At 36.9% G+C, this 26617-nt stretch overlaps 1 protein-coding gene across 1 annotated transcript in view; it reads left to right on the forward strand.

Moving 5' to 3' along the window:
* The window catches only part of ZFAND3 (zinc finger AN1-type containing 3), a 357108-nt gene that overhangs the window by 267209 nt on the left and 63282 nt on the right, over window positions 1–26617 (forward strand). The window contains exon 3 of the mRNA XM_046005671.1: window positions 2848–3030. Within this exon, the coding sequence (XP_045861627.1) occupies window positions 2848–3030 (183 nt within the window). The remainder of the gene's footprint in view (window positions 1–2847; window positions 3031–26617) is intronic.

Here is a 26617-nt window from a genome sequence, read left to right on the forward strand (position 1 = left end):
TCCTGTGTACCTCTTACCTTCATATCCCCCTCTTCAACCTAAGAGGCAACCACTATCCTGAATTATGTTAATTATTTTTTAATAGTTTAAACATACATATTCCTAAGTAGTATATTGAGTTTTGCCTCTTTTTAAGGTTTATGTAAATACAATCTTACTATGTTTTATAGTGACTTTTTCAGTGTTATTATTTTGAGATTCATTCATAGCAATTTCACAGTTTCATTTTCACAGTATACATTATTCCATTATATGAATATAGTGCGATTTATGGACCTTGAGGTTGTTTCTGACTTTTTTTATTTTTATTTTTACTTTTAAAAAAGATTTTATTTATTTATTCGACAGAGAGAGAGATAGAGAGTGAGCTCGTGCGCACGCGCACACAAGTAGGTAGAGAGGCAGGCAAAGAGGGGGAAGCAGGCTCCCCACTGAGCAGAGAGCCTGATGGGGGCTTAATCCCAGGATCCTGAGATCATGACCTGAGCCAAAGGCAGAGGCTTAACGTACTGAGCCACCCAGGCGCCCGTTTCTGACTTTTTAGTATTGCAAACAATGTATAATTAACGTTTTTGTCATGTGTGTTGAGATTCAGCTATATACCTATGTGAAATGACTGAGGTGTAGATAATGTTACTTGCATCTTCATCTTTACTGGACATTGATAAGTAGTAATTCATTATCATTTATTTATTTTCTAATTTCTGATTTGACCCATGAACTTAAATTTTTTAAATTTTTAAAATACTTTTTAAGTTTCCAAAATTATATAGAATTTTTTGTTATCAATATTTAATTTACTTGCTCTGTGGTGAGCTAATACTGTTTTTGTCTACTAATTATTTGGCATCTGTTAAGACTTTTGCTTTTTTATCCATCGTTTTGTCAGTTTTTATAAACATTCCTCATGTTTGAAAATAATTTACTAACTTACTGTTGGGTATATGAGTGTAAACTTACTAATCTTATCTAATTTTACTAATTATTTTGGCTGAGACAGGTGTAGTAAAATCTTCCCACTATGATAGTAAATTCGTCAGTTTCCTGTAAATCTTTTTTGCTTTTTATATTTTGAGGCATTGTTATTAGGTACATACAAGTTTAAAATTGTTTTATCCTCCTGGTAAAGTCTTTGTTTTCAGGTAGGGCTGTGTGTGTGTGTGTGTGTGATTTTTTTTTTTTTCTTACTATAATATAATGATTCTCTTTTTTTCCTCGAATAGTGCCTTTTGCCTCAGTCTCCATCTCCTCATGCTACTGTAGCTATTACTGGCTTTTTTCCCCCTAAGATTTAATTATTTGGGAGGGAGGGAGAGAGATATGGGGAGCAGGGGCAGAGGGAGAGAAGGATTCTCAAGCAGCCTCCCTGCTGAGCATGGAGCCTAAAGTGGGGCTCAGTCCCACAATCCTGAGATTGTAACTTGAGCTGAAATCAGGAGTCAGACACTTAACTGACTAAGCCAACCAGATGCCTCACTGTTACTGGCTTTTTTTTTTTTTTGTAATATTTTATTTATTTGACAGAGAGAAATCACAAATAGGCAGAGAGGCAGGCAGAGAGAGAGGAGGAAGCAGGCTCCCCGTGGAGCAGAGAGCCTGACGCGGGGCTCGATCCCAGGAGCCCAGGATCATGACCTGAGCCGAAGGCAGAGGCTTTAACTCACTGAGCCACCCAGGTGCCCCTGTTACTGGCTTTTAATCGTGCATCTTTGCTGGTACTTTATAAAAATATACTTTAAAATTTTCTTTATCCTAATGTTCATGTTTTTAGTATGTTGCTTGTAAACTTATAAAATAGGGCCTAATTTATTCAATTTGAACATTCTCTTTTAATTACTGTTTAGTCAGTTTACAATTATTACCATTATTAACATATTTGTACTTATTTCTACAGTCTTATTATGTGTTTTCCATTTATCCTGCTTTTTTCTGTGCTCTTTTTTTTCTTTCCTCTGTTGGTTTGAATAACTTCTTTATTCTTTTTTCCTTCTGCTGACTACCCCTAACATTTTACTTGTATTTGGCTTTGTAAAATCTTACGTTAAACTGGTATATCTAAACATAGTGATTCCAAGGGACACATGCACCCCAATCTTCATTAGCAGTAGGGTCCACAATATCCAAAGTACGGAAAGGGCGCAGATATCCATTGACAGATGAATGGATAAAGAAGATGTGCTGTATATATACAATGGAATATTACTCAGCCATCCAAAAGAATGAAATCTTGCCATTTGTAAAAACATGGATAGAACTAGAGGGTATTATGCTAAGTGAAATAAGTCAGTCAGAGAAAGGCAAATATATGATTTCACTCTTATGTGTAATTTAAGAAACAAAACAGATGAACATGGAGAATGGAAGGAAAATAAGATGAAAACATAGAGGGAGACAAACCGTAAGAGACCCTTAACTCTAGGAAACAAACAGGATTGCTCAGGGGGGTGGGTCAGTAAGGGGATGGGCTAACAGTGATGGGCATTAAGGAAGGCACTTGATATAATGAGCACTGGGTGTTCTGTGCAGCTAATGGCTTACTAAATTTTACCTCTGAAACTAATAATATATGTTAATTAAATTGAATTTAAATAAAAAATTGGTATGTCTGCCATATTTCTGAACAATATAGGGACCATGGAAAGCTTTTATTTCAATTACGCTCCACCAATGGAAAGTATGTATGGTATATGTTTTAACCAGTATTTTACTCCTTTTTTCATTCAGAGTAGTCTTTATTATTGCTCCTATTACATTGAATTTTTATTTTTGTACTTTTTTTGTTTTCTAATTCCCAAGGAAATTATGAATTCCTTCTTTAAACTGGTTATTATCACTCTTTCTCTTCAGATTTTCAAAAGAAACAACCAGACGATGATTCCGCTCCAAGTACAAGTGACAGCCAATCAGATTTGTTTTCTGAAGAGACCACCAGTGACAACAACAATACCTCTATAACCACGCCAACTCTTAGTCCCAGCCAGCAGCCGCTTCCGACAGAATTGAATGTAACTTCACCAAGTAAAGAGGAGTGTAAGTGCCCACATCTTTGCAGTGTTAGACAAAGCAGCCCAAGAGTCGTATCATGAGCTTCTTAGTAATGCTTTGTCTCAGAAAAAAGGATAGCAGTTCTTCTAAATCAAGATTAAGTGTTGATGTTTAGGTCCAAGTCAGTCAGTTAGGGAATAAATTTTAGCTATTCCTTAGAGCTTAAGTTCCTTTTAAAAGATAGCTTTTTTTTGTTAACTGTCAAGGTGTGAGGTTTTGAACCAGTTTAGGGCAGCGGTTCTCAGTACTGGCTGCAAAATAGAAGATTTTTTTTTAAAAAACAATTACAGTCTTTGGCTCCATTCTCTCAGTCTAATTTTATTGACCTGCAGGGAGGTCCAGGGATTTTTCTTTTTAACTGTAGAGGATCCTAATCTGCGCTAATTGATGAGAACCACTGGTCTAGAGAACTTACTCCTAATTTAGGAACCTTGGATTGAAACCTTACTTCTGTTGCTCTTTGGACCTTGTATGTTTTTAGGCAATTAATGGAGATAATAACACTGTGTACTTCATAGAACATTGGGTATTTGCAGAGAGGAGAAAATTGTTTTTCTTATTCTTCTGTAGGTTCTCAGTGATAGAATGTTACTGTTATATATGTGATATGGAAGTCCATTGTCCACCTAACTTTTTTGCTGGTGTAGCCAACTTCTTTACTGCACGACTATAACTAACAGTGTCTCTTGAAAATTTTAGGCACGTTTCGACATACCAGTTTTTGCCTTTTAAAAAGCTTTAAATTAACAGGTTGAAATTTGATGTTTCAGATTTTATGAACATCTAGAAATCCTTGGAATATGGTAGGTTGGAATGTTCTGCCTACTAACTTTGGAACGATTACCAGAGGACAAATTATTTATCATAAATTTGTGCACTGGGTGATGCTGAAGAAGGCCAAAGTCCATGTCCTCAAAGAATTTACTTGTTATCAGGGGACATTAAATATATTTGTTACAGTATGTCAGTAGTTCTCAACCAGGAGTGATTTTTGTCCCCCACCCCCATGCTCTAAACTTCTACACTGCGTAGGATAGGCCTCCACAACAAGGAATTATCCAGCCTAAAATGTCAGTAGTGCCAAGGTTGCAAAACCCTGATACATGGTTATATGAGCTCATTTTAATGATTCTTAAATAATAAAGACTGTGATTGTTGAGGAAGGGTGTTGGTTTACTGGAGAAAATTGTGCTGAAGACAGATACGAGGTGGTGAAAAGACATTCTAGAAGACAGAGTAGAATGAGCTTTGAGGAAAGCTACATGGAGTTCTGCAGTGGCAAATGACCCCTTTAGGGCCTTTTATAGAGGACAAGGCTGGAAGGGCAGACAATAATCAAGTCAGAGAGGTTTAAATGCTCAGCTAAGATATTTAGGTGTTAGACAATAGTCATGTTTTTGAGCAAAGAAAGTAATATTATTACAGTTTGGAGAAGTAACCTGGCAGTAATGAAAATGGGAAGGATTATACTAGAATAACATTGTAGAGGAAGGATTTTTAAAATACTGTAACCTCTTGAATAGAGGCTCAGAAGAAGGTATAGAACTCCTTTAAGAGGAGGGAAGAAGAAAAGATTAAAATGGTAGTAATATGGGGCACCTGGGTGGCTCAGTCATTAAGTGTCTGCCTTCAGCTCAGGTCATGATCCCAGAGTCCTGGGATCAAGGCCTGCGTCGTAGGTCTGCCTGCTCAGCAGGAAGTCTGCTTCTCCCTTTCCCACTCCCCCTGCTTGTGTTCCCTCTCTTGCTTTCTCTCTCTCTGTCAAATCAATAAGTAAATAAGTCTTAACCAAAAAGAAATTGGTAGTGATAATGTTGGGGTAATGGGTTTTGTTTTGTTTTGTTTTAAAAAATCTATTTGGGATCATGTACTCATTGAGAAACAGATAAAAGATGGCCCCTTGGGGCACCTGGGTGGCTCAGCGGGTTAAAGCCTCTGCCTTCGGCTCAGGTCATGATCCCAGGGTCCTGGGATCGAGCCCCGCATCGGGCTCTCTGCTTGGCTGGGAGCCTGCTTCCTCCTCTCTCTCTCTCTGCCTGCCTTTCTGCCTACTTGCCTACTTGTAATCTCTATCTGTCAAATAAATAAATCTTAAAAAAAAAAAAAAAAAAAAGATGGCCCCTTGTCTCAGAAAAACACACACTATCCATTTATACCCAGTTTTGAATAAAATGTTTTTAAGTTCACTTTGGCCTTTAGGTGAAGGACTCCTTGTTTAAGGGAAAGTTTGGACTGGTCAGGACCTCATCTGATTGGATTCATATATACCAGGTTCAGGCCACAGCAAACCAACCTGAATAGCCTAGTTGTGTGTGAGACTGAGATAACAATAGCTATCATTTATTGAGCACGGTGTTTGTAAGACATTGTTCTGTATGTTTTGGACATTTTCTCTTAGATGTCTCAAGATAACCCAGTGCAGCAGATATTATCATTTATCCCCATTTTAGAACTCAGGAAACAGGCACAAAGAGATCAAGTAATGTGTCTGTGGTCACAAACAACTGGGTACCAGAACCAGGATTCAAATTCAGGCATTTGACTTCAGAAACTCTCCTTTTAATCTGTTAATTCACCATGGGAAATTTAATTGTCACAGAGAATAGAAATTTTCACATTGCCAAAATCAACACTTCCTCTCTGTAATTAAGGTATGTGGACACTCAAATCATAACCAGAAGTTAATTTTATTAATTCATCATGAAAAATCCTGTAACAGGGATTGGAAATAAAAGTTTATACGTAGAACTAAAACATTTTTCTGGAGACAGACCTTTCTGGGAAGCCAACCCATACAAGCATTTATATAGCAAATGGTAAAGTGTGGACTCACCAAGTGAAATTAGAATGAAGTGAATTTTTAATTGAGTCAGGCTGATTATGAGGTGTACCCTAAGTCCATATAACGAAGGTCTTGCGTTCAATGCAAGATTCCATCTTCATGCCCTTTTCTCCCTCCTCTGCCTGGTCTTAGACCTGCTCTGAGCTTTGGGGCCTCTGGAACACAATACTTCCTGTATTTCCGTAACTTGCCAATCTAGGCCATTGTACACTGCCATGTTTTTTCTCTTGATAAATAAATACCTTCAGTTTGAGTAAAGATGTCTGCTAGTTCTAGTAGCTTCAGATGTATTCTCTCTGATGACATCACTGCTTTAAACCGTTGTGTGTTTATGTTAAGTTAAATTTACTGAAACTAATCTTATTTCCTAATGCTTGTAAGGCTCATTGTAATCCTCAGGTTTTCATAGATCTGAGGAATTGAGGAGATTCGCTAATCTGAGATATAATGATGACTTTCATGTTTAAGTGGGCGGGTTGAGTTGGAGCCTAGAAGAGGGAAGTCACAGTTAGCTTCATGCAGTTGGGAGATGATCATTGAAACCTTACTGGTTAAATGAGATTGTAAGGATGAAAGCAAGAAAAAGCAGTGAGAACAGAACCTTGAGAGTGAAATCAAAAAAGAGAAGGCAACTGAAGAAGTTGAGGAGGAGAATGATAATGGGCAAGTTCACAGAGGCCAGGGAACAAATTGCAGCTTATGGTGTGCTCTTTCATAGTAATAATGAAGATGTAAGCTCACATTTATGAAGTGTTTGCTATTTTCTTAGCACTTTCCTAATCTCTTTACATGTACTAACATTTAATTTTCACAGGGTCTTATAAGGTAGGTGCTTTTATTATCCTCTTTTATAGATGAGGAAGATAAAGGATAGGCAGGTTCATGACTTCAGTCCAAAATTCCAGAGCTTCTCCTTCTCAGTATAGTTCATGTTCAGCCCACTAATTTGGCTCCAAAGTCTGTGCTTGCAGCCACTATAGAATATTACCTCATCGTTAAAATGCTGCTGCTGTAAACAGATGAGAGATTTGGATTTGATGATCATGAGACTGATTACCTAGATGTAAGCTATTTAATAATCCATTGCGGATTTTTTGGTATGTTCATTTAGGGTCTTTGCTGAGAGCCTCCTAGTTAGGCACTAGTTTAAGCTCTGGGTACAGAAATGAGTAACATTAGTTCTCTACCCCCAAGGAGGTCACCTTTTCAAATATATATGCCTCTCCCTGAAATTCTGGCTTGTTCTCCGACATGGGTACAGAGGAATTTGGGGGTATAATGGAGGAGGCAGCAGGAGCAGTGGTCAGTCAGCATGTCATTTGCAAAAGCTTTCTCACTGAGGTTGAAACTGTGTGCCTCATTTGTGGGTAGGGTATATAGGGATGAGGTACATCACCTGTGATGTATCTTGTAGAAGCATCGTGGAGGAAGTGGAGGCAGGAGATTACTTACACAGATCTTTAGTGTCCTTGGGACTGGAATTTCATCTGTTGGTCCTTCATACCTTTCCTTGTATAGAGGTGTGGAGATATAGGAAATGGGTTTTGGGATTGCAGATCCAAGTACCACATAATTTGTTAACTATACAGTAGTTATGAATCTGTTGTTAGTATTGTAGGACTGGAGTGCTGTGAATTCTTTAGGACTTGTGAAAAGGTTTTACATTTTCTCTAATAAGAGAATGAGTATTGTTTATATCTGGTCTTCTCACTGTCAAATCAATATACAAAAAGAAAAGTGGTGACATTAATGCTGTTTAGAAAAGATTGCAGGTAGAGTTCATAACTACAACAAGAGTGTATAAAGCAAAGAAACAGTACAGATTTTTATTCAAAAGCATTTCTTAAAACACCTGATTGAAGGCCAAATAAAACAGATACCAAAAGCTCTAAATAACATATTTTTTGTCCACCCCCCCCCCCCACATACACACTTTTTCCTCTACATTGTGTATGTATACAGAAAGTCTGTGGAAGTTTAGTCATTAGAAACTTTAAAAAAAGAAAAAAACAGTCAGTGTAAACAAAACTCAAATAGTGATCAAAGGACTTGTCATAGCATTTAAATGCTTTAATAAGGGTAACAGTTAACACTAGAGTACTCATCAAGTACCAGGTACTATTCGAAATACTTTATCTGTATTGACCTACTTTATTGTCACAATTACCCTTGTATGGTGGGCACTGTAGCCATATCTGTTTCACAGATGTGGAGATGGAGATACAGATGATTCATTGTCTTGCCGCAAGCTCACAGAGCAGCCTGAACTTCTGGCATCACACCAGAGCTTCCTATCTCTGTAGTGATTTATAGTGTAAAGGACATTGCATGCAAATGTAAGCTATGGAGGAAGAACAACAAAATAACAACAACAACAACAACAAAAACCTAACTTTTTTTCTCCTTTTGCTGTTACTCATTGTTCTCCCAATTTCCAGGGCTTTCATAGAGGTGATAAACTGTGATCTGTATCATGACCCAACTTTTAAAGAGAGAAAGGATAATGTTAGATTGTAGCTAGAACACTGGAAATAGTTGTTTTATTGTTAAATTAGTGACATGCTGACTAGTCACCTTAAGTCAGAGTCTTATCAGATTGGACCTAAAGGTGAAGAAAATGCCCTCTCTCCTGTAAATCAGCTTTCTTGTCACCCTGGGTGTCTCTGCTTATGACATATTTCGGAGATTTCTGATGTGCATTCCTACGTAGGTTTTGAGTTTTGTTTTTTTCCTAGTCCCACTACATATTGGATAGAAATTGAGGTGTTGCGGGAGAGTTGGCTGGTCTGTTTATTTCTAGGCAGGAGAGGAAGAGAACTAATAGCCAGACAGAGTTGATATCCATACCTGATACAGGGGAAGAGTAATGGCAAGAAATGGGCTTGTATTCAAGTATTCTGACATTCTAATCTAGTAGTTAGAGAGGGCCCACCTCATACACAGTACTTTGCTAGCTCTGTCGAGGCACATAGTAAGAAATAAACAGTAGCCAACACATTTATAAAACTATAGTTTACAAGAGGAATTGGCAAAATACAGCCCATGGGCCGCATCCAGACCATCAGTTGTTTTTGTGTGGTCTGAGAGCTAAAAAATGATTTTAAATGGTTGAAAAAAAGCCAAACAATGTTTTGTGACTTTTAAAAATTACATGAAATTTAAATTTCAGTGTTCATAAAGTTTTACTGGAACACAGCCAAGCTCATTATTTATGTATGGTGTCTGTGGCTGCTTCTGCAGTACAACAGCAGAATTGGGTAGTTACTACAGAGACCCAGTGGTTCTTTACAGAAAAGGTGTGCTAACCACTATTTAACAAAGCACTTTAACAGACATTTTCCTGGGATCATCCTGACAGTGTGCAACATAGGCATGCGTACTCTCCTTCCTGTTCCACAAATGAGAAAACAGTTTGCATGGTACTTTCCTTTGAGTCACATGTCAGGACTGGCACTCACCTCTGGGCCTTTTTCATCCATAATACTCAAGATTTTTCATACTCTTCTCTACTGCATCTATCCAGGAGATGCTTTTGTTATAGCCAAAAGAAAACATACAGAAAAGGTGAGAACCATACTAACAGGCATGTTAATGAAGATTGTTAATGATGAAAGCTTCATTTCTAAGTGCTGGCCGGATTTTCTTTTAAATATGACAGTGATTCCCAAAATAGAAATTTGAGAACATTCTTTATCTGTGGTTAAATTAATTTGGTTGAATAGGGAGATTTCCATGTTTCCTTGGAAACTGGTTCTTGGTGGTACCCCAGCTCCCTCAGGCATTTAGAAAGTAAAATAAAATAGTACTGCATTTTAACAGATGTCCTTGCCAGACTGCCCTTGGGTCTTTTTTGCACATGCATTGGGTGGGCTTCACTGGCTACTAGTCTTCAGTCCTGTCTGATAATCCCTTGTCTGTCCCCTGGAAAATTAACATCACAGCCACCAAGTAGGTAGACTGTTTGTTTTTACCAATTAAGTTTCTAATAATCTTTCAGTGAAACTAGTTTTCCCTTTTTTGGACCATGCTGACTTCAGAAGACCAGATAGATATTGGGCATAACAGGCTAGCTTATTCTAGGAAAATATTTAGAAAATATTACCTATTAAAAAAATACTTTATGACTTCCTAGTGGGCTGGTTTTAAATGAAATATGGTTGGGAGATTTATTTACAGTTCTCTCTGTATGTGTCTTTCTTTTCCCTTTTCTCTAATGAAGCTTGAAGCATCAGGCCGTTTATCAGAGATAATTATACAACAGATGGAGCTTTTCTGATATATAATAGTCTCAAAGTGGAAGATTTCTTTCCCATAATGAAGAATGCCCAAACTTTAAATGTCTCTCTTGATTTTAATTTAAAGGTTTTGTTTTTTTTTTCAGTGCATTTATTTATCCTGGAGCTGATTTTATAAAGCGTGCTGCTTTTATTATAGCTGTCTACTAAAAAGATTGATACTTTGCAGTACAGTATGATAACATATAGTTACATGCTGTATTGAATCATATGGCTGTAATTTACCAGGAATCAATGTATGGGATCATTAAATCAATCCCTGTCAAAAAGAAGAAGGACTTGAGCAGTTTAGCAGTATTTTTTAATCAAAATTATTTCTGTTCCGTAATGTTAGCTGGGTTGAAACTTGTTGAGGCACTTAAACTATCGTCCGACCTTCAACTTGTAGTCAAAATAAAGGCCAAATTAAAATAGAACCATGAGTTTTAAATTACTCATTTGCTGGCTTTTTGTTCCTTGAGAGTATTAATTGTATTTTTAAAGTATACAAGTAAAACAGAGACATACAGGTTTATATAGAATAGAAGGTGAAAATACTCTTTTCACACCTCTGTCCCCAGTCTGCCACTAAATTCCCATTCTTTCCAAAGATAATCACTGTTTATTCATTTTGGGTTACATATTCTTTTTTAGTGCAGCTATATATACGTTTGCATACATAAAGATTTTCTTCATTTTTATACAGATGAGAACATACTGTATATTGTGGTTTGCTTTTTTAATTTAACAGTATATATTTTTTAATGATTTATTTATCTTAGAGAAGAGAGCTTGAGCTTGAGTGCACAGAGGGGAGGGGCAAAGTCGAGAGAGAGAGAATTTCAAGTGGACTCCATGCTCCGTGTGGAGCTAAATGAGCCTGGCTTGATTTCACAACCCTGAAATCGCAACCTGAGCTGAAACTGAGTCAGATGCTTAACTAACTGACCCCCCAGGTTCCCCAATGGCATATTTTAGAGATCTTTCCAGATTAACTATAAAGGTTTGTGTAATTCTTTTTAAATTGCTTCAAAGTATTTAGTATTTTTATTATTATTTTCTCTTTTCAGGCATTTCTAATATTCCTCTACTATAAACCATGTGAAGTAGACATTTTTGTACATGACTAATAGTGCATGTGTCATTTTTTCATGATAAATACATGGAGGAGGAAACAGGAAGTCAGAGAATATGTATATTTTAACTTTTGATATACATGGGCAAATTCATTTCCAAAATGACATTACTGTTTTATAGTATGTGTTTTAAGAATAGTGTTTGAGAGTGGTTCCCATGCTTTTACCAGTGTTAGGTGTTCTAGGGGGAGGGAGGCAGTACATAAAAGAATAGTTTATTGCATTCCCCTGACATCTCCTGGTAGTGAGATTGAGCACTGCTGCATATGTTTCTTGACTGTTTATGTCTCCAGTGATCTGCCTATCTGTATTCTTACTTATTTTTTAATTAACTGTCTTTTTCTTACTCATTTGTAGGAACTCGTAAGTCTTTGTCGCTTATCTTGCAAATGTTTTCTTCTGGTGTGTCACTTGTCTCTTAATTTAATTTGGGTGTCTTGTGTTTCATTAGAAAATTTACAGATGTTTTTCAAAGTCAAGTCTTTGGTCTTTTGTCTTCTACATTTGTGTCTTTTTTAAAAAAATGTACATGTAGTGTATTGTTTGTTTCAGGGGTATAGGTCTGTGATATATCAGTCTTACACAATTCACAGAGCTCACCATACCATGTACCCTTCCCCCAGCCATCCCATCCTTCCCATCCCCCTCCCCTCCCCTTCAGCAACCCTCTGTTTCCTGAGATTAAGAGTCTCTTACAGTTTGTCTCCCTCTCTGGTTTCATTTTTCCCTCCCTTCCCCTATGATCCTCTGTCTTGTTTCTCAGATTCCTCATATCAGTGAGATCATATGGTAATTGTCTTTCTCTGATTAACTTATTTCACTTAGCATAATAACCTCTAGTTCCATCCAAGTTGTTGCAAATGACAAGATTTTGGTTTTTTGATGGCTGCATAATATTCCATTTTATATATGTACCACATCTTCTTTATCCGTTCATCTGTTGATGGGCATCTAGGTTCTTTCCGTAGTTTGGCTACTGGGGACATTGCTGCTATAAATACTGTACTGCACATGCCCCTTCAGATCACTAACTTTCTGTCTTTAGGGTAAATACCCAGTAGTGCGATTGCTGGGTTGTAGGGTAGCTCTATTTTCAACTTTTTGAGGAACTTCCATACTGTTCTCCATAGTGGCTACACCAGCTTGCTTTCCCCCAATAGTGTAGGAAGGTTCCCCTTTCTCCGCATCCTCGCCAGCACCTGTCGTTTCCTGACTGGTTAATCAGCCATTCTGACTGGTGTGAGGTGGTATCTCACTGTGGTTTTGATTTGTATTTCCCTGATGCTGAGTGATGTTTCATGTGTCTGTTGGCCATTTGGATGTTGTCTTTGCAGAAATGTCTGTCCATGTTTTCTGCCCATTTCCTGATTGGATTATTTGTTCTTTGGGTGTTGAGTTTGTTAAGTCCTTTATAGATTTTGGCTACTATGCCTTTATCTGATACATCATTTGCAAATATCTTCTCCCATTCTGTCCATTGTCTTTTGGTTTTACTGTTTCCTTCTTTGTGCAAAAGCTTTTGATCTTGATGAAGTCCCAAGAGTTCATTTTCACGCTTGCTTCCATTGCCTTTGGCAATGTGTCTTGGAAGAAGTTGCTGCTGCTGAGGTCAGAGAGGTTGCTGTCTGTGTTCTCTTCAAGGATTTTGATGAATTCCTGTCTTACATTGAGGTCTTTCATCCATTTTAAGTCTGTTTTTATGTGTGCTGCAAGGAAATGGTCCAGTTTCATTCTTCTGCATGTGGCTGTCCAATTTTCCCAACATGATTTGTTGAAGAAATTATCTTTTTTCCATTGGACATTCTTTCCTGCTTTGTTGAAGATTAGTTGACCATAGAGTTTAGGTCCATTTTTTTGGGCTCTCTCTTCTGTTGCATTAATCTATGTGTCTGTTTTTGTGTCAGTACCATACTGTCTTGATGATTATAGCTTTGTAATAGAGTTTGAAGTCTGGAATTTTGATGCCGCCAACTTTGGTTTTCTTTTTCTATATTTTTTAGCTATTTGGGCTCTTTTGTGGTTCCATATAAATTTTAGGATTATTTTGTTCCATTTCTTTGAAAAAAGTTGATGGTGTTTTGATAGGAATTGCATTAAATGTATAAGTTGCTCTAGGTAGCATAGACATTTCAACACTATTTATTCTTCCAATCCATGAGCACAGAATGTTTTTCCATTTCTTTGTGTCTTCTTCAGTTTCTTTCATGAGTACTTTATAGTTTTCTGAGTATAGATATTTTGCCTCTTTGGTTAGGTTTATTCCTAGGTATCATATGGTTTTGAGTGCAGTTGTAAATGGGATAGACTCCTTAATTTCTCTTTCTTCTGTCTTGCTGTTGGTGTATAGAAATGCATTTGATTTCTGTGCATTCATTTTATATCCTGACACTTTACTGAATTCCTGTATGAGTTCTAGCAGTTTGGGAGTGGAGTCTTTTGGGTTTTCCACAGAGTATCATGTCATCTGCAGAGAGTGATAGTTTGACTTCTTCTTTGCTGATTCAGATGCCTTTAATTTCTTTTTTTTGTCTGATTGCTGGGGCTGGACTTCTAGTACTGTGTTGAATAGCAGCAGTCGTAGTGGACAACCCTGCTGTGTTTCTGACCTTTGGGGAAAAGTTCTCACTTTTTCCCCATTGAGAATATTCGCTGTGGGATTTTCATAGATGGCTCTTATGACATTGAGATATGTACCCTCTATCGCTACATTGTGAAGAGTTTTGATCAAGAAAGGATGCTGTACTTTATCAAATGTTTCTTCTGCATCTATTGTGAGAGTATCATATGATTCTTACTCTTTCTCTTGTTAATGTATTGTATCACCAGATTGATTTGCAAAGGTCGAATGAGCCTTGCAGCCCAGGAATAAATCCCATTTGGTCGTGGTGAATCATCCTTTTAATGTACTGTTGGATGTTATTGGCTGGTATTTTGGCGAGAATTTTTGCACCCGTGTTCATCAAGGATATTGGTCTGTAATTCCCCTTTTTGATGGGGTCTTTGTCTGGTTTTGGGATCAAGGTAATGCTGTCTTCATAAAATGAATTTGGAAGTCTTCCTTCCATTTCTATTTTTTGGAACAGTTTCAGGAGAATAGGTATTAATTCTTCTTTAAATGTTTGGTAGAATTCCCCTGGGAAGTCACCTGGCTCTGGGCTCTTGTTTGTTCGGAGATTTTTGATGACTGCTTCAATCTCCTTACTGGTTATGGGTCTCTTCAGGTTTTCTATTTCTTCCTGGATTAGTTTTGGTAGTTCATGTCTCTCTAGGAGTGCATCTATTTCTTCCAGATTGTCTAATTTGCTGGCGTCTAGTTGCTCATAATATGTTCTTATGATTGTTTTTATTTCTTTGGTGTTGGTTGTTATCTCTCCTCTTTCATTCATGATTTTATTAATTGGGGTCCTTCTCTTTTCTTTTTGATTAGTCTGGCTAGGGGTTTCTCAATCTTAATAATTCTTTCAAAGAATCCGCTCCTAGTTTCGTTGATTTGTTCTACTGTTTTTTTGGTTTCTAGTTCATTGATTTCTGCTCTGATCTTTATTACTTCTCTTCTCTTGCTTTAGGCTTCTGCTTCTGCGTTTAGGGTTTCTTTGCTGTTCTTTCTCCAGCCCCTTTAGGTGTAGGGTTAGGTTGTGTTCTTGAGACTGTTCTTGTTTCTTGAGAAAGGCTTGGATTGCTATATTCTTTCCTCTTAGGACCACCTTTGCTGTGTCCCCAAGATTTTGGACAGTTGTATTGTTTTTGTTTTGTTTTTTTTTTTAAGATTTTATTTCTTTATTTGAGAGAGGGACAATGAGAGAGAGCATGAGAGGGAAGAAGGTTAGAACGAGAAGCAGACTTCCCATGGAGCTGGGAGCCTGAATGCAGAACTTCATCCCGGGACTCTGGAATCATGACTTGAGCTGAGCTTAATCAACTGAGCCACCCGGGTGCCTGACAGTTGTGTTTTCATTTTCATTTGTTTCCATGAATTTTTTAAATTCTCCTTTAATTTCCTGGTTGACACATTCTTTCTTTAGTAGGATGCTCTTTGGCCTCCATGTATTTGAGTTCTTTCCAACTTTCCTCTGTTGATTGAATTCTGGTTTCAAATGCTTTGTGGTCTGATAATATGCAGGGAATGATCTCAATCTTTGGTACCAGTTGAGACCTGATTTGTGACCCAGGATGTACCTATTCTGATGAATGTTGCACATGCACTAGAGAAGAATGTGTATTCTCTTGCTTTGGGATGGAGTGTTTTGAATATATCTGTGATGTCCATCTGGTCCAGTATGTCTTTTAAAGCCTTTATTTCCTTGTTGATCTTCTGCTTAGATGATCTGTCCATTTCAGCGAGGGAGGTATTAAAGTCCCCTACTGTTATTGTATTATTGTCCATGTGTTTCTTTGATTTTGTTATTAAGTGGTTTATATAATTTGCTGCTCCCATGTTGGCATAGATATTTAAAATTGTTAGATCTTCAAGTTGTAGAGACCCTTTAAGTATGACATACTATCCTTCCTCATCTCTTATTATAGTTTTTTCTTAAAATATAATTTATCCGATATAAGGATTGCCACCCCAGCTTTCTTCTGATGTCCATTGGCATGGTAAATTGTTTTCAACCCCCTCACTTTAAATATGGAGGTGTCTTTGGGTCTGAAATGAGCTTCTTGCAGACAGTATATTGATGGGTTTTGTTTTTTTTAATCCATTCTTATATGCTGTGTCTTCTGATTGGGGCATTTAGCCCATTTATATTCAGGGTAACTATGAAAGATACGAATTTAGTCCCATTGTATTGCCTGTGAGGTGACTGTTACTATATATTGGCTCCTTTCCCTTCTGGTCTATCTTACTCTTTTAGGCACTCTTTTGCTTGGAGGACCCCTTTTAATATTTCCTGTTGGGCTTGTTTGATGTTTGCAAATTCTTTTAGTTTTCGTTTTTCCTGGAAGCTTTTTATCTGTCCTCCTATTTTCAATGACAGCCTTGCTGGATATAGTGTTTTTGGCTGCATGTTTGTCTTGTTTAGTGCTCTGAATATATCATGCCAGTCCTTTCTGGCCTGCCAAGTCTCCATGGATAGGTCTGCTGCCAATATACTATTTCTACCGTTGTAGGTTACAAACCTCTTGTCCCAAGCTGCTATCAGGACTTTTTTTCTTTGTCTCTGAGACTTGTAAGTTTTACTATTAGATGTTGGGGTGTTGACCCTTTTTTATTGATTTTGAGGGTGGTTTTCTGTGCCTCCTGGATTTTGATGTTTGTTTCCTTCCCCAAATTAGGTAAGTTCTCTGCTATAATTTGCTCAGTATACCTTCTGCCTCTCTCTCTCCTCTTCTGGGATTCCAATTGCTATACTGTTTCATCTGTGGTATCATTTATCTCTCAAATTCTCCCCTTATGATCAGTCATTGTTTATCTCTCATTTCCTCAGCTTTTTTCTTCTTCATTGTTTGGTCTTCTCTATCACTAATTCTATCTTCTGCCTCATTTATCCTAGCAGTAAGAGCCTCCATTTTTTTTATTGTACCTCATTAATAGCTTTTTTGGTTTCAACTTGGTTAGATTTTAATTGTTTTATTTCTCCAGGAAGGGATTCTCTTGTATCTTCTGTGGTTTTTTTTTTTTTTTTCAAGCGCAGCTAGTATCTTTGTAATCATCATTCTGAACTCTGGTTCCAGCATTTTACTAATGTCTATATTGATTAGGTCCTTTGCAGTCAGTACTGCCTCTTGTTCTTTTTTTGAGGTGAGTTTTTCTGCTTTGTCGTTTTGTCCAGAGAAGAATAGATGAATGAGAGAACAAAATGCTGAAAAAGTAACAGTGACCCCAGAAAAATATACACTAAAATCAGAAGAGACCCAAAACTAGGGGGGAAAGAAGGGGGGAGACAAAAATGATCAGGCTGGTGAATAGAACAGAGCCAGACACTTGATTTTGGGTGTATTTTGGTCTGTTAGAAGAAACTGCCTCCGAAAATTTTAAAGAAAGAAAAACTTACATATATACAAATAAGGGTAAATTTGGTGAAGGGATGGAATATAATTGTAAAGATGAAAATTTAAAAAGATTTTAAAAAAGTAATTGATAAGTTGGTTGAAAAAACAAAGAAAAATATTAAAAAAGAAAAGGAGAGAATGTGTTCAGGCGGGAGAATAGAACAAAGCCATACACTAAATTTAGGGTATATTTTGGTCTGTTAGAACAACTGTGTTCCAAAATTTTAAAGAAAGAAAAAGCTTAAATTTATACAAAATGTAAGGTTAAGTACAATGAAGGGATAGAGAGAGAATATGTCTGTAAAAATGAAAGTTAAAAAGGATTTTAAGAAAGGTATTGATAAGATATTGGTTAAAATAGGAAAGAGGAGAATTTTTTAAAAATTAGAAAAAGAAAGAAAATTTTTAAAATTTGACTTTGAAAGACTAACGAATCATGGAAAAAAAGCCAAGAAATCTGTGTGTTGTATTCCCCTAGTGCTGGAGTTTTGCAGTTCTCATTGATTGGTAAACTTGGTCTTGCCTGGATGTTCTTGCTGATCTTGTGGGGGAGGGGACTATTCCAGTAATTCTCAAAAGTCTTGCTCTTTTGTATGCTACATTTATTACTTTCTTAGAAGGCTTTCTGTACCATCAGTTAAAAAAATGTTCTTTATGTATTTTGATACTTTCATAGTTCATCTTTTTCTATATTTAGCTCTTGAATACATCTGGATTTATTTTGCATATGATATGAGGTATAGCAGTTTACCTTTATAATTTTTGCTAATGGAGAATCAGTTATCTCAAAACCATTTTTTTAAAAAGATTTTATTTATTTGACAGCGAGAGAGAGCGATCACAAGTAGGCAGAGAGGCAGGCAGAGAGAGAGAGAGAGGAGGAAGCAGGCTCCCTGCCGAGCAGAGAGCCTGATATGGGACTCGATCCCAGGACCCTGAGATCCTGACCCGAGCCAAAGGCAGCGGCTTATCCCACTGAGCCACCCAGGCGCCCTTAAAACCATTTTTAAAGAGACCTGGCTTGAGGGATGCCCGGGTGGCGCAGTTGGTTAAGCATCAGACTCTTGGTTTTGGTTCAGGTCATCATCTCAAGGTTATGAGATCAAGCCCTACATTGGGCTCCGCTTTGAACTTGGAGTCTGCTTGAGATTCTTTACCTCTCCCTCTTCCTCCCCTTCTGTTCTTCCCTTTGCTCTCATGCATTGTCTCTAAATAAATAAAGTTTTTAAATAGGCCTGATTTGAAATGCCATTATCGTTATATAAACATATGTGTGTTTTGGGGATCTTTCATTTTGTTCTGTTGGTCTACTTGTTTATTCCTAAGACTGGAATATAGCTTTGTGGTGTGTATTGCTATCTGATAGAGTCAGTCCCCTTAGATTACTTTTTTCTAAATTTTGTTGGCTATTCTTTTGTATTTTCTCTTCTTGATGAATTTATACTTTGTTTATCAAGCTGTATTAACAGTACAGTGTGATTTTGATTGGGATTATATTGAATCCATAGATGGATTTCGGAATAATTGACATTTTAATAGACTCTAGGGTCTTCTCATATAGGAATCTTATTTGTTTTCATTTATTCAAACCTTGTTTTTTTTAGCTTTATTTATTCTTTTTTTCATTTCTAAGTAATAGGACTACTTCTAGTAGTATTTCACCAATATAGTATTTGCTGTAGGGTTTTCTTTTGTAGATCTTACTAGTTTAAGGAAATTCTTCTGTTTATGGTTTGTTAACTTTTTTTTAATCTGAAAAGAGTGTCGAATTTTCTAAAGTGTTGAATTTTCTTTTTAGCATCTGTGGAGTTGATCATTTGGAGTTCTCCTTATTAATGTAATCTCTTAATTTAATGGACTTCCAGGGTTAAACCATTTTTGCATTCCTTGAATTAAACCCTACTAGTTCTTTTAGTGTACTGCTGGCTTCAGATGCTAATTTTATTTTAAGTTTTACACGTTTCTAATAAATGAGTTAATTTTGTATATGGTGGACATGCTATGCCTGTCTAGTTTTGGTATCAGTTACTTTAATCTTACAGAAGGCTTTTCACCTTTTCCTGTTCTGTAACAGAAATTTTTGTCCTATGTTCTCATTTTATATAGTGTATCTATTATTTGAAGACTTGAAGAACTTACTCATAAAACTGATAGGCCTGATACCTGATATTGGACTCTAGTCATAGTTTGTTCCTCATTTGAAGTCAATTTTGATAATACTATTAATAAAAATGTCAGTTTCATCTAGATATCTAAATTTATTGGAATACATAACTTTCATTTATTAACTCTAAAGTATACCAAGTCCATAAACTAAATGTTTTTCTTACTCTGATATTGGTTCTGTTTCCTAAGTTGTCTTTGTTATGATCCTCTAGTTAACTCAGTGGAGAAATATTAAAGGTCGGGAAGTTATCACTGTCACCATTGTGTTTTGTAGCATTACAGCCATATCTTGCTTCTAATCTTGTCCTAGTCCAGATGAGTTTCCTATTGATAACATATTAAACAAGAAGGGAAATTGTTCAATTGATTTATCATCATCTGTCTGGTCATTCAGATTCAAGCATTCCCCCCTGGATTCTGGACCCTCATTGTATCTGATCTGTCTACCCATTTCAGCAGTGATGCTCAGCTCTGAGCCAAGGTAGTCCCTTTTGTCCTCAGAAGACATCCTGGCACTTGTCTTAGCATTTTTATTCATGCTATTAGAAGCCATCTCAAAACCATTTTACCCACACTATTTGCTTCCTTCAAGGAATTCCTGTATTTTTTACCTGTAACATCTAATCCCATATTATTTTGGTTGCTCTTAGGCCTGATAATGTCATCTCCTTGTACCAGCTTATAGGGTAAACCCAGAATTATCAGAGACTTCATTGTATGTTGCTTTGCTCTTTCCCAGCACCCAGCACAGTGCTTGACAAGGTAATGCTCAGTAAATGGTTAATGATTTAAACACTTTAAAAAGTTTTCTAAATCTTCTTACTTTACAAAACCTACTTCATGTGTTTTGGTACATTAAAGAGAGGTTTGTTATTGCCTGAACCTGATTTGGAACAACTTACTTAATATTCTTTTATTATTTTCTGTGACTGTGCTATTCAGTATCCCCAAGATGAAGCAACTCAGAAAGGCAGTTTCCCTTCCAAAGTTTGAAATTTGGTTGCCATGTTGTGGTTCATCTCTTTTAACCCCCAGAGCTTTTGGAGTAATAGAAGACTGTCTTTTTGTCTCTTCTTCCTCCCTCCTTCCCTTCCTTCCTTTCTTCCTTCCTTCTTTCATTGTACAAATAGCTACTTGCTTGTTGTGACGTAACAGTTTTTGCTTGTAGTATTTCTTTTGCCACCTGAACTACCCCTTCAGGAATCCCCTTTGCCAGACAGAAGACTGGCAGACTTTAAACACTCATGTTTAAGGGTCCCTTAAGAAGTCTGCAAATCTGAAAGACTAGTTTCCCATAAAGATTTCATTAGGCGGGGCGCCTGGGTGGCTCAGTGGATTAAGCCGCTGCCTTCGGCTCAGGTCATGATCTCAGGGTCCTGGGATCGAGCCCCGCATCGGGCTCTCTGCTCCGCAGGGAGCCTGCTTCCTCCTCTCTCTCTGTCTGCCTCTCTGCCTACTTGTAATCTCTCTCTCTGTCAAATAAATAAATAAAATCTTACAAAAAAAAAAAAAAAGATTTCATTAGGCACCTAGGAGATTATACAGTTACTGATACTCAGATTAGGTTTTGAAGCAACATTATCACTGCCCCCCTCTCTGCAAATGCAGATTTTTGTTTTATGTTTTTATTAAATGAAGTGCTCTGTACTTTGCTATGAAAGTAAAGGTCACTGTGAACAGCTACATTTCACACAGCTTTAGCCCTTTGTGGTTGTCATATTTTTCTTTCGTGTAGGTGCAGGTAGTGGGTGAAACTGTGCTGAATCTAAACTAAATGTAAGCTTTATTATGACAGAAGTGTTTGGGTGAAAAAACTCATTATAATAGGGGCATCTTTTGGGTGTGTTAGAAGTAGTTATTTTAACCTTATATTTTAATTGTGTTTGTGAACTTATAAAATTCTTAGCTGCCAATGCCAAAAATGACTACATATAACTTCATTTTCTGTTCACATGCTGTATGATTTCATTAACGATTTCACTTTTTGATCTATCAAAAGGACATTTTTTTAGATTTAATAAAAGCAATAGATGCCATCTTTGTAAGGACATTTTTAAATTCCAAAATATGAACAGTATGAACTCAGTATAAACACTTTTCTACATACATACAACTTTTCTACACTACATAAACCGTATAAACACTTCTCTACATGATTCAAATCATGGCATTTTCAACTATTATTTTTGCAAAGGGAGGTCCCTTTAGCAAGACCTGTTAGCAGTCATTTCTGTAAAACAAGAAGGTTGGATACAAGGACCCTCCATTCAGTGTCACTGTGGGCGCTTTGCCTGCCATGGTATGGTGACCCATAGGGGAGACTCAGCCAAGGTCCAAGGAGAAGGGCCCTGTATTCAAAATTCTTTTTAAATGTCATAGGGCAATACCTGTGGGATAAATAGAAGTCTTTTTTCATTTTCTCTGAAGCTTCTTTTGAAGAATATGTACAAGTCACCTCCCTTTCCGAGGAAGGCATTGCAGCCTTGCAGTTGCTGATGTGGGCCAAGATTATGAGAATGTTCTTGGTAGCTGAACTATGTCAAAAATAAAAGTTCTTCTATTGCTGAGTGGTTTCTCCATTAATGTTGTTATGAGATTCATGCTCATGTTAATGGTAAAATGCAAATACAGAAATCTGTTTTGGGTGTTAGTTATACCTGTAAATAGTCAGAACTGAAGCCTAAATTGAAGAAGTGACAGCTCCTGATTCCATATCCATATTAAATATGCTTTATCACAGAGAGAAACAAGTATCTAAAAGTAGAATATTAGCCAGGTGATATTTTTGACTTCGCAAAAAAGGGTTCTAGTTTTGATCCCTAAGATGGTGGTGTCTTAGAGTTTCAGTGTTAATTGCTATTGGACTTTATCACATTTTGGAATTTTGATATCAGGTGGTTTCAGTTATATATTGGAAGCTCTGTTTTAGTTATAAACGTTCTGGGTGGGAGATCACATCTGAAAAGCTGAAATCAAACATTTTAATGGCTCAGAATTTTTTTAATTCCTTGAATCATGTTTTTACTCTGTATATAAGTAGTAGAAATGGAATATCCTGGGTTGATATTATGACTGTAGAGTTTTCCACTACCTGTTGCCTTTGTTTCCTCAAATAGTTAACATTTTGTTGAGAAGAGGCTAGACATTTTACTGTTATTAATGCTGGTGCATCCAGTTGGTTTCTCTAAGACCAGAATAAACCAATTGGCATGTGAGGAAAGTATGGAGAAAGTGGACAATGTATTAAACTTTAGGTTCATTGTTTTGTTCTATATCAGTGGTTCCCAAAGGGGACTTGTAGAGGTCCCTAAGACCCATTCAGGAGTCCATTGGGTCCTTCCTTTTCCAACTACGTATCTGTGGAAGGGTGGATTTTCTTGATAGCCCTAATTTAAAATTGAATGCACAAGTGGATGTGAAAAGTCAGATGTCTTACTTTAAGATGGGCAGCTCTCACAATTTTCTTAAAAATTGTATAATTTCTTTTTATAACAGTATGTTTTTATGTTGACATGTTATTTTTGTGAATTTTAAATGAAGTTATATTACTAAAATTTTTTCAGTTTTAATTTCAGATCAGGTACATATCAATAGGTATAGCCTACATAAACAGAAACTTGCTAGTATCTTTAATTATTTTTAAGTATAAAAACATCGCAAGGGGACACCTCAGCGGTTCAGTTGATTGAGCATTTGACTCTTGATTTTGGCTAAGGTCATGATCTCAGGTTTCCGTAATTGAGCCCCACATGTAGCTCTGCACTGAACACAGAGTCTGCTTGTCCCTGTTCCTCTGCTTCTCCCCTAGTTCTGTGCTCTCTCCCTCCCTCTCTCTCTTGTCTCTCTAGAAAAAATTAAATTTTTTTTTTGTTGGGGGAAAGGTCCCAAGACCAAAATGTTTGAGAACTGCTGTGCTAGATCAACATGTAACTGTGGTGATAATCAACTACATATATATAACAGTTCCATTTTCCTTTTGAATAGTTTTGTATGTTCAGTAATTGCTTTTGGCCTGGATCATTTTCATTCAGCAGTGAAAAATATATTTTTGAGCACTTAACGTGCTAGGTTACAAAAATGAATAAGACTTTGCTCTTGCCCTTGAGGCTCATTCCATTTAAGGTCATTGCTGGGTCAAAAGAGAATATTTCTTCCAAAGCACATCCCCTGGCCCCTTCAGGAATGTCCACTTTAACTCCTCTAAAAGAGTCCCATCAGTACTAGGCAAGTAGAAAGCATTCCTGATTTCATTTTTTTTTTTTTTTTAAGTGCTCTTCCCTGGGGGGAAAGTGGTGTGGGAGAGTTTTTAATTTTATTTCTTTTGAGAAATAGGTTAATAAGCATACTCACACACAAACATACGCTAACATTTGCAGAGCTGCCCAGCACTATAATTTGTTTAGGGTGGCAGGGGTAGAATGGTAATGAAATTTTGTTGAGAAGCCCTTTATGAGCAAAACAGATAGCTACCAGTAGCAACTTCTGACCCACTTTGAAAATCTCCTTCTCATGAGTCCCTAATTTAGATCTAAATGGTATGAGAGATCATGCAATAAGTCAGGATTAGAACTTCTAACTGAGAAAGTAACACTGGGATTCTGTAGCAAGCTTTGTAAATGGTTTAATTTGGTAGTTTCATTTGGAGAAATGGGAGGGCTATTATCTGTGCTGAAGATTTTCTGTAAACTTAGATTCCCACTCATTATATCTTTATGTATTCTTGTTTTTAATCGATGGTACTTTTCAAACTCAATTATGTAGAAAGATTAGGTGTGTTCTTTCTTATTAAAACAGTTCATGAATTGCACATTTAAGATGAGGTTGGAGGATCACCTTTTCTTTTCTGAAGGTGATAACTTATTTTCTTGTGCATTTTGATCTGTTCCTGATACTCATTTCTTACTGTTTATTACCATTTACTATTTTATGTCTCCATGTATGTATTGAAGGCTTTTAAAGAAGGAATCTTTTGCTACTGAAGAAATACAGATTTTTTTTTAAAGATTTTATTGATTTACTTGAGAGAGAGTGAACAAGAGAGAAAGTACACAAGCTCTGTGGGGGAGGTAGAGGGAGAAGCAAACTCCCAGCTAAGTGGGGAGCATGACGCAGGGCTCCATTTCAGGACCCTGGAATCATGACCTGAGCCAAAGGCAAATGCCTAACTAACTGAGCCACCTAGGTGCCCTGAAATACAGGTTCTTCGAATATTTTTAAAAGATTTATGGTGCCTGGGTGGCTCAATCATTAAACATCTGCCTTCAGCTCAAGTCATGATCCCAGGGTCCTGTGATTGAGCCCCACCTCAGGCTCCCCACTCAGTGGAAAGCCTGCTTCTCCCTCTCCCACTCCCCCTGCTTGTGTTTACTCTATCACTATCTCTGTCTCTGTCAAATAAATAAATAAAACCTTAAAAAAAAAAAGATAGCTTTACATTCTTAATATAGCCATATCAGGAGACAGTGTAGAGTTTATTTTACTGTCTCTGTCACATAGGGTTTTTTTTTTGTTGTTGTTGTTGTTTTTGTTTGTTTGTTTTGTTTTTTTTTTTTTGGCTTGGGTTTCTGTTGTTGTTTACTTTTTTTTTTTTTTTAAGATTTTATTTATTTATTTGGCAGAGAGAGAGGGAGAAGCTGGCTCCCCGCTGAGCAGAGAGCCTGATGAGGGCACAATCCCAGGACCCTGAGATCATGACCTGAGCCGAAGGCAGAGGTTTAACCCACTGAGCCACGCAGGCACCCCTATTTTGTTTTGGTTTTAAGTTGCTTCATCAAAAAACTCTTGATAAGATTTTGTAAATCTCTTGAGAGGGAGGAGAATTTTATCTCTTGAATCTTGTGTCAGAAAACACCTTTTGAACACTGAGCCTAGAGAAGTGAGATGCTGCGTGGTAAACAGTGTGCAGATTATGAGAGAGTGGAATTGAAGCTGGTTAAAAAGGATGATGCATTTCTAATTAGCCCATAGTGCCTTTAGTTGGAAATTAATTAGATACTGTTATGTAAATGTCATGTTAATTAAGCAAGAATAGTGAAGTGTTATAAATCTGCAAAGGAATGGCTATTTTTGTGTATTAATGTTTTCCAGTTACCATGAAAGAGCTGATAGTAGAATATTTGTTTGATTATTGAGCTTCTGGCAGTTTTTAGCTGACTGACTCCTTGACAGTCCATTTTTCCTAATTGCTATGCTTTAACACGTGGTATAACTGCAGCCAATGAAAGCTATGGATCTAGGAACCAAAAATAACCAGTCATCACAGCTGTTTTAAGAAAACCTTTCTGGGTAGATTGTTGATCTCTATTATTTTCAAGGTTAAGGAGAAATACTGTTTTTCTGTATTTACTTAGCCTTAGATTTGGAGTGCCTAAGATGATTGCCATCCTAAACACAGCTGCTTCCAGGACTGTGTTCTCTGCTTCTTCCTTGAGTCGTAGTCTTCAGTCTGTGGGACTGACTACTACATGGGTAGGCTCCGAGGTTTTTTTGACCAGTAACTCCATAAGAGGCTGACAGAAAATTTGAGAATTCTGCCACTTCAGCTTGAAATATGAGCATTCGGTAGTTAATGGATACCTTTATTCAGTCCTTCTGGATTTGCAGGTTATAGTGAAGTTAGTATGCAGATTTGACCCCTGTCTTCAACTGTACAGGCCTGAAATTCGTACTGTTTCTTCAAGAAAATCCACTACGCTTTTAGAAATGCTATAAAGATTTGTTGTTGGGAATACAGCTGAAGAATTATATTTCATGCCTCTCATGTGGAATTGCAAATGCAATCCATAGTGCTACATTATGTATGACACCTTTAATACAAGAATAGAAACATCCCTAGAAGACAGAATAGCGTATTGTGACTTCTGGTCACAAACCACAAACTACCACAGACATTATTTACTTGAAAATTTCAGACTCTAAATTGTTGAAACTAGGGAAAAAGTCCTTGAATATAACATCAAATGCAAAATGATAATCTGTCATTAAATATCTGTCGATAATGAAGAAATTTGAAAAAAAGATATTTAATATACTATAGCAAAAGAAAACAAAGAGAACTCATAGTAATTGCATAAAAAAGTTAGTTTTGTTTGGTTAATCTTAATATCATTTGGTTCAGAATCCCCAGAGAGCCTTTCATTAAACAAGGAATTTTAATTGTGGGT

Source organism: Meles meles, chromosome 5 (assembly GCF_922984935.1).
Source record: "Meles meles chromosome 5, mMelMel3.1 paternal haplotype, whole genome shotgun sequence".
Taxonomy (NCBI): Eukaryota; Metazoa; Chordata; class Mammalia; order Carnivora; family Mustelidae; genus Meles; species Meles meles.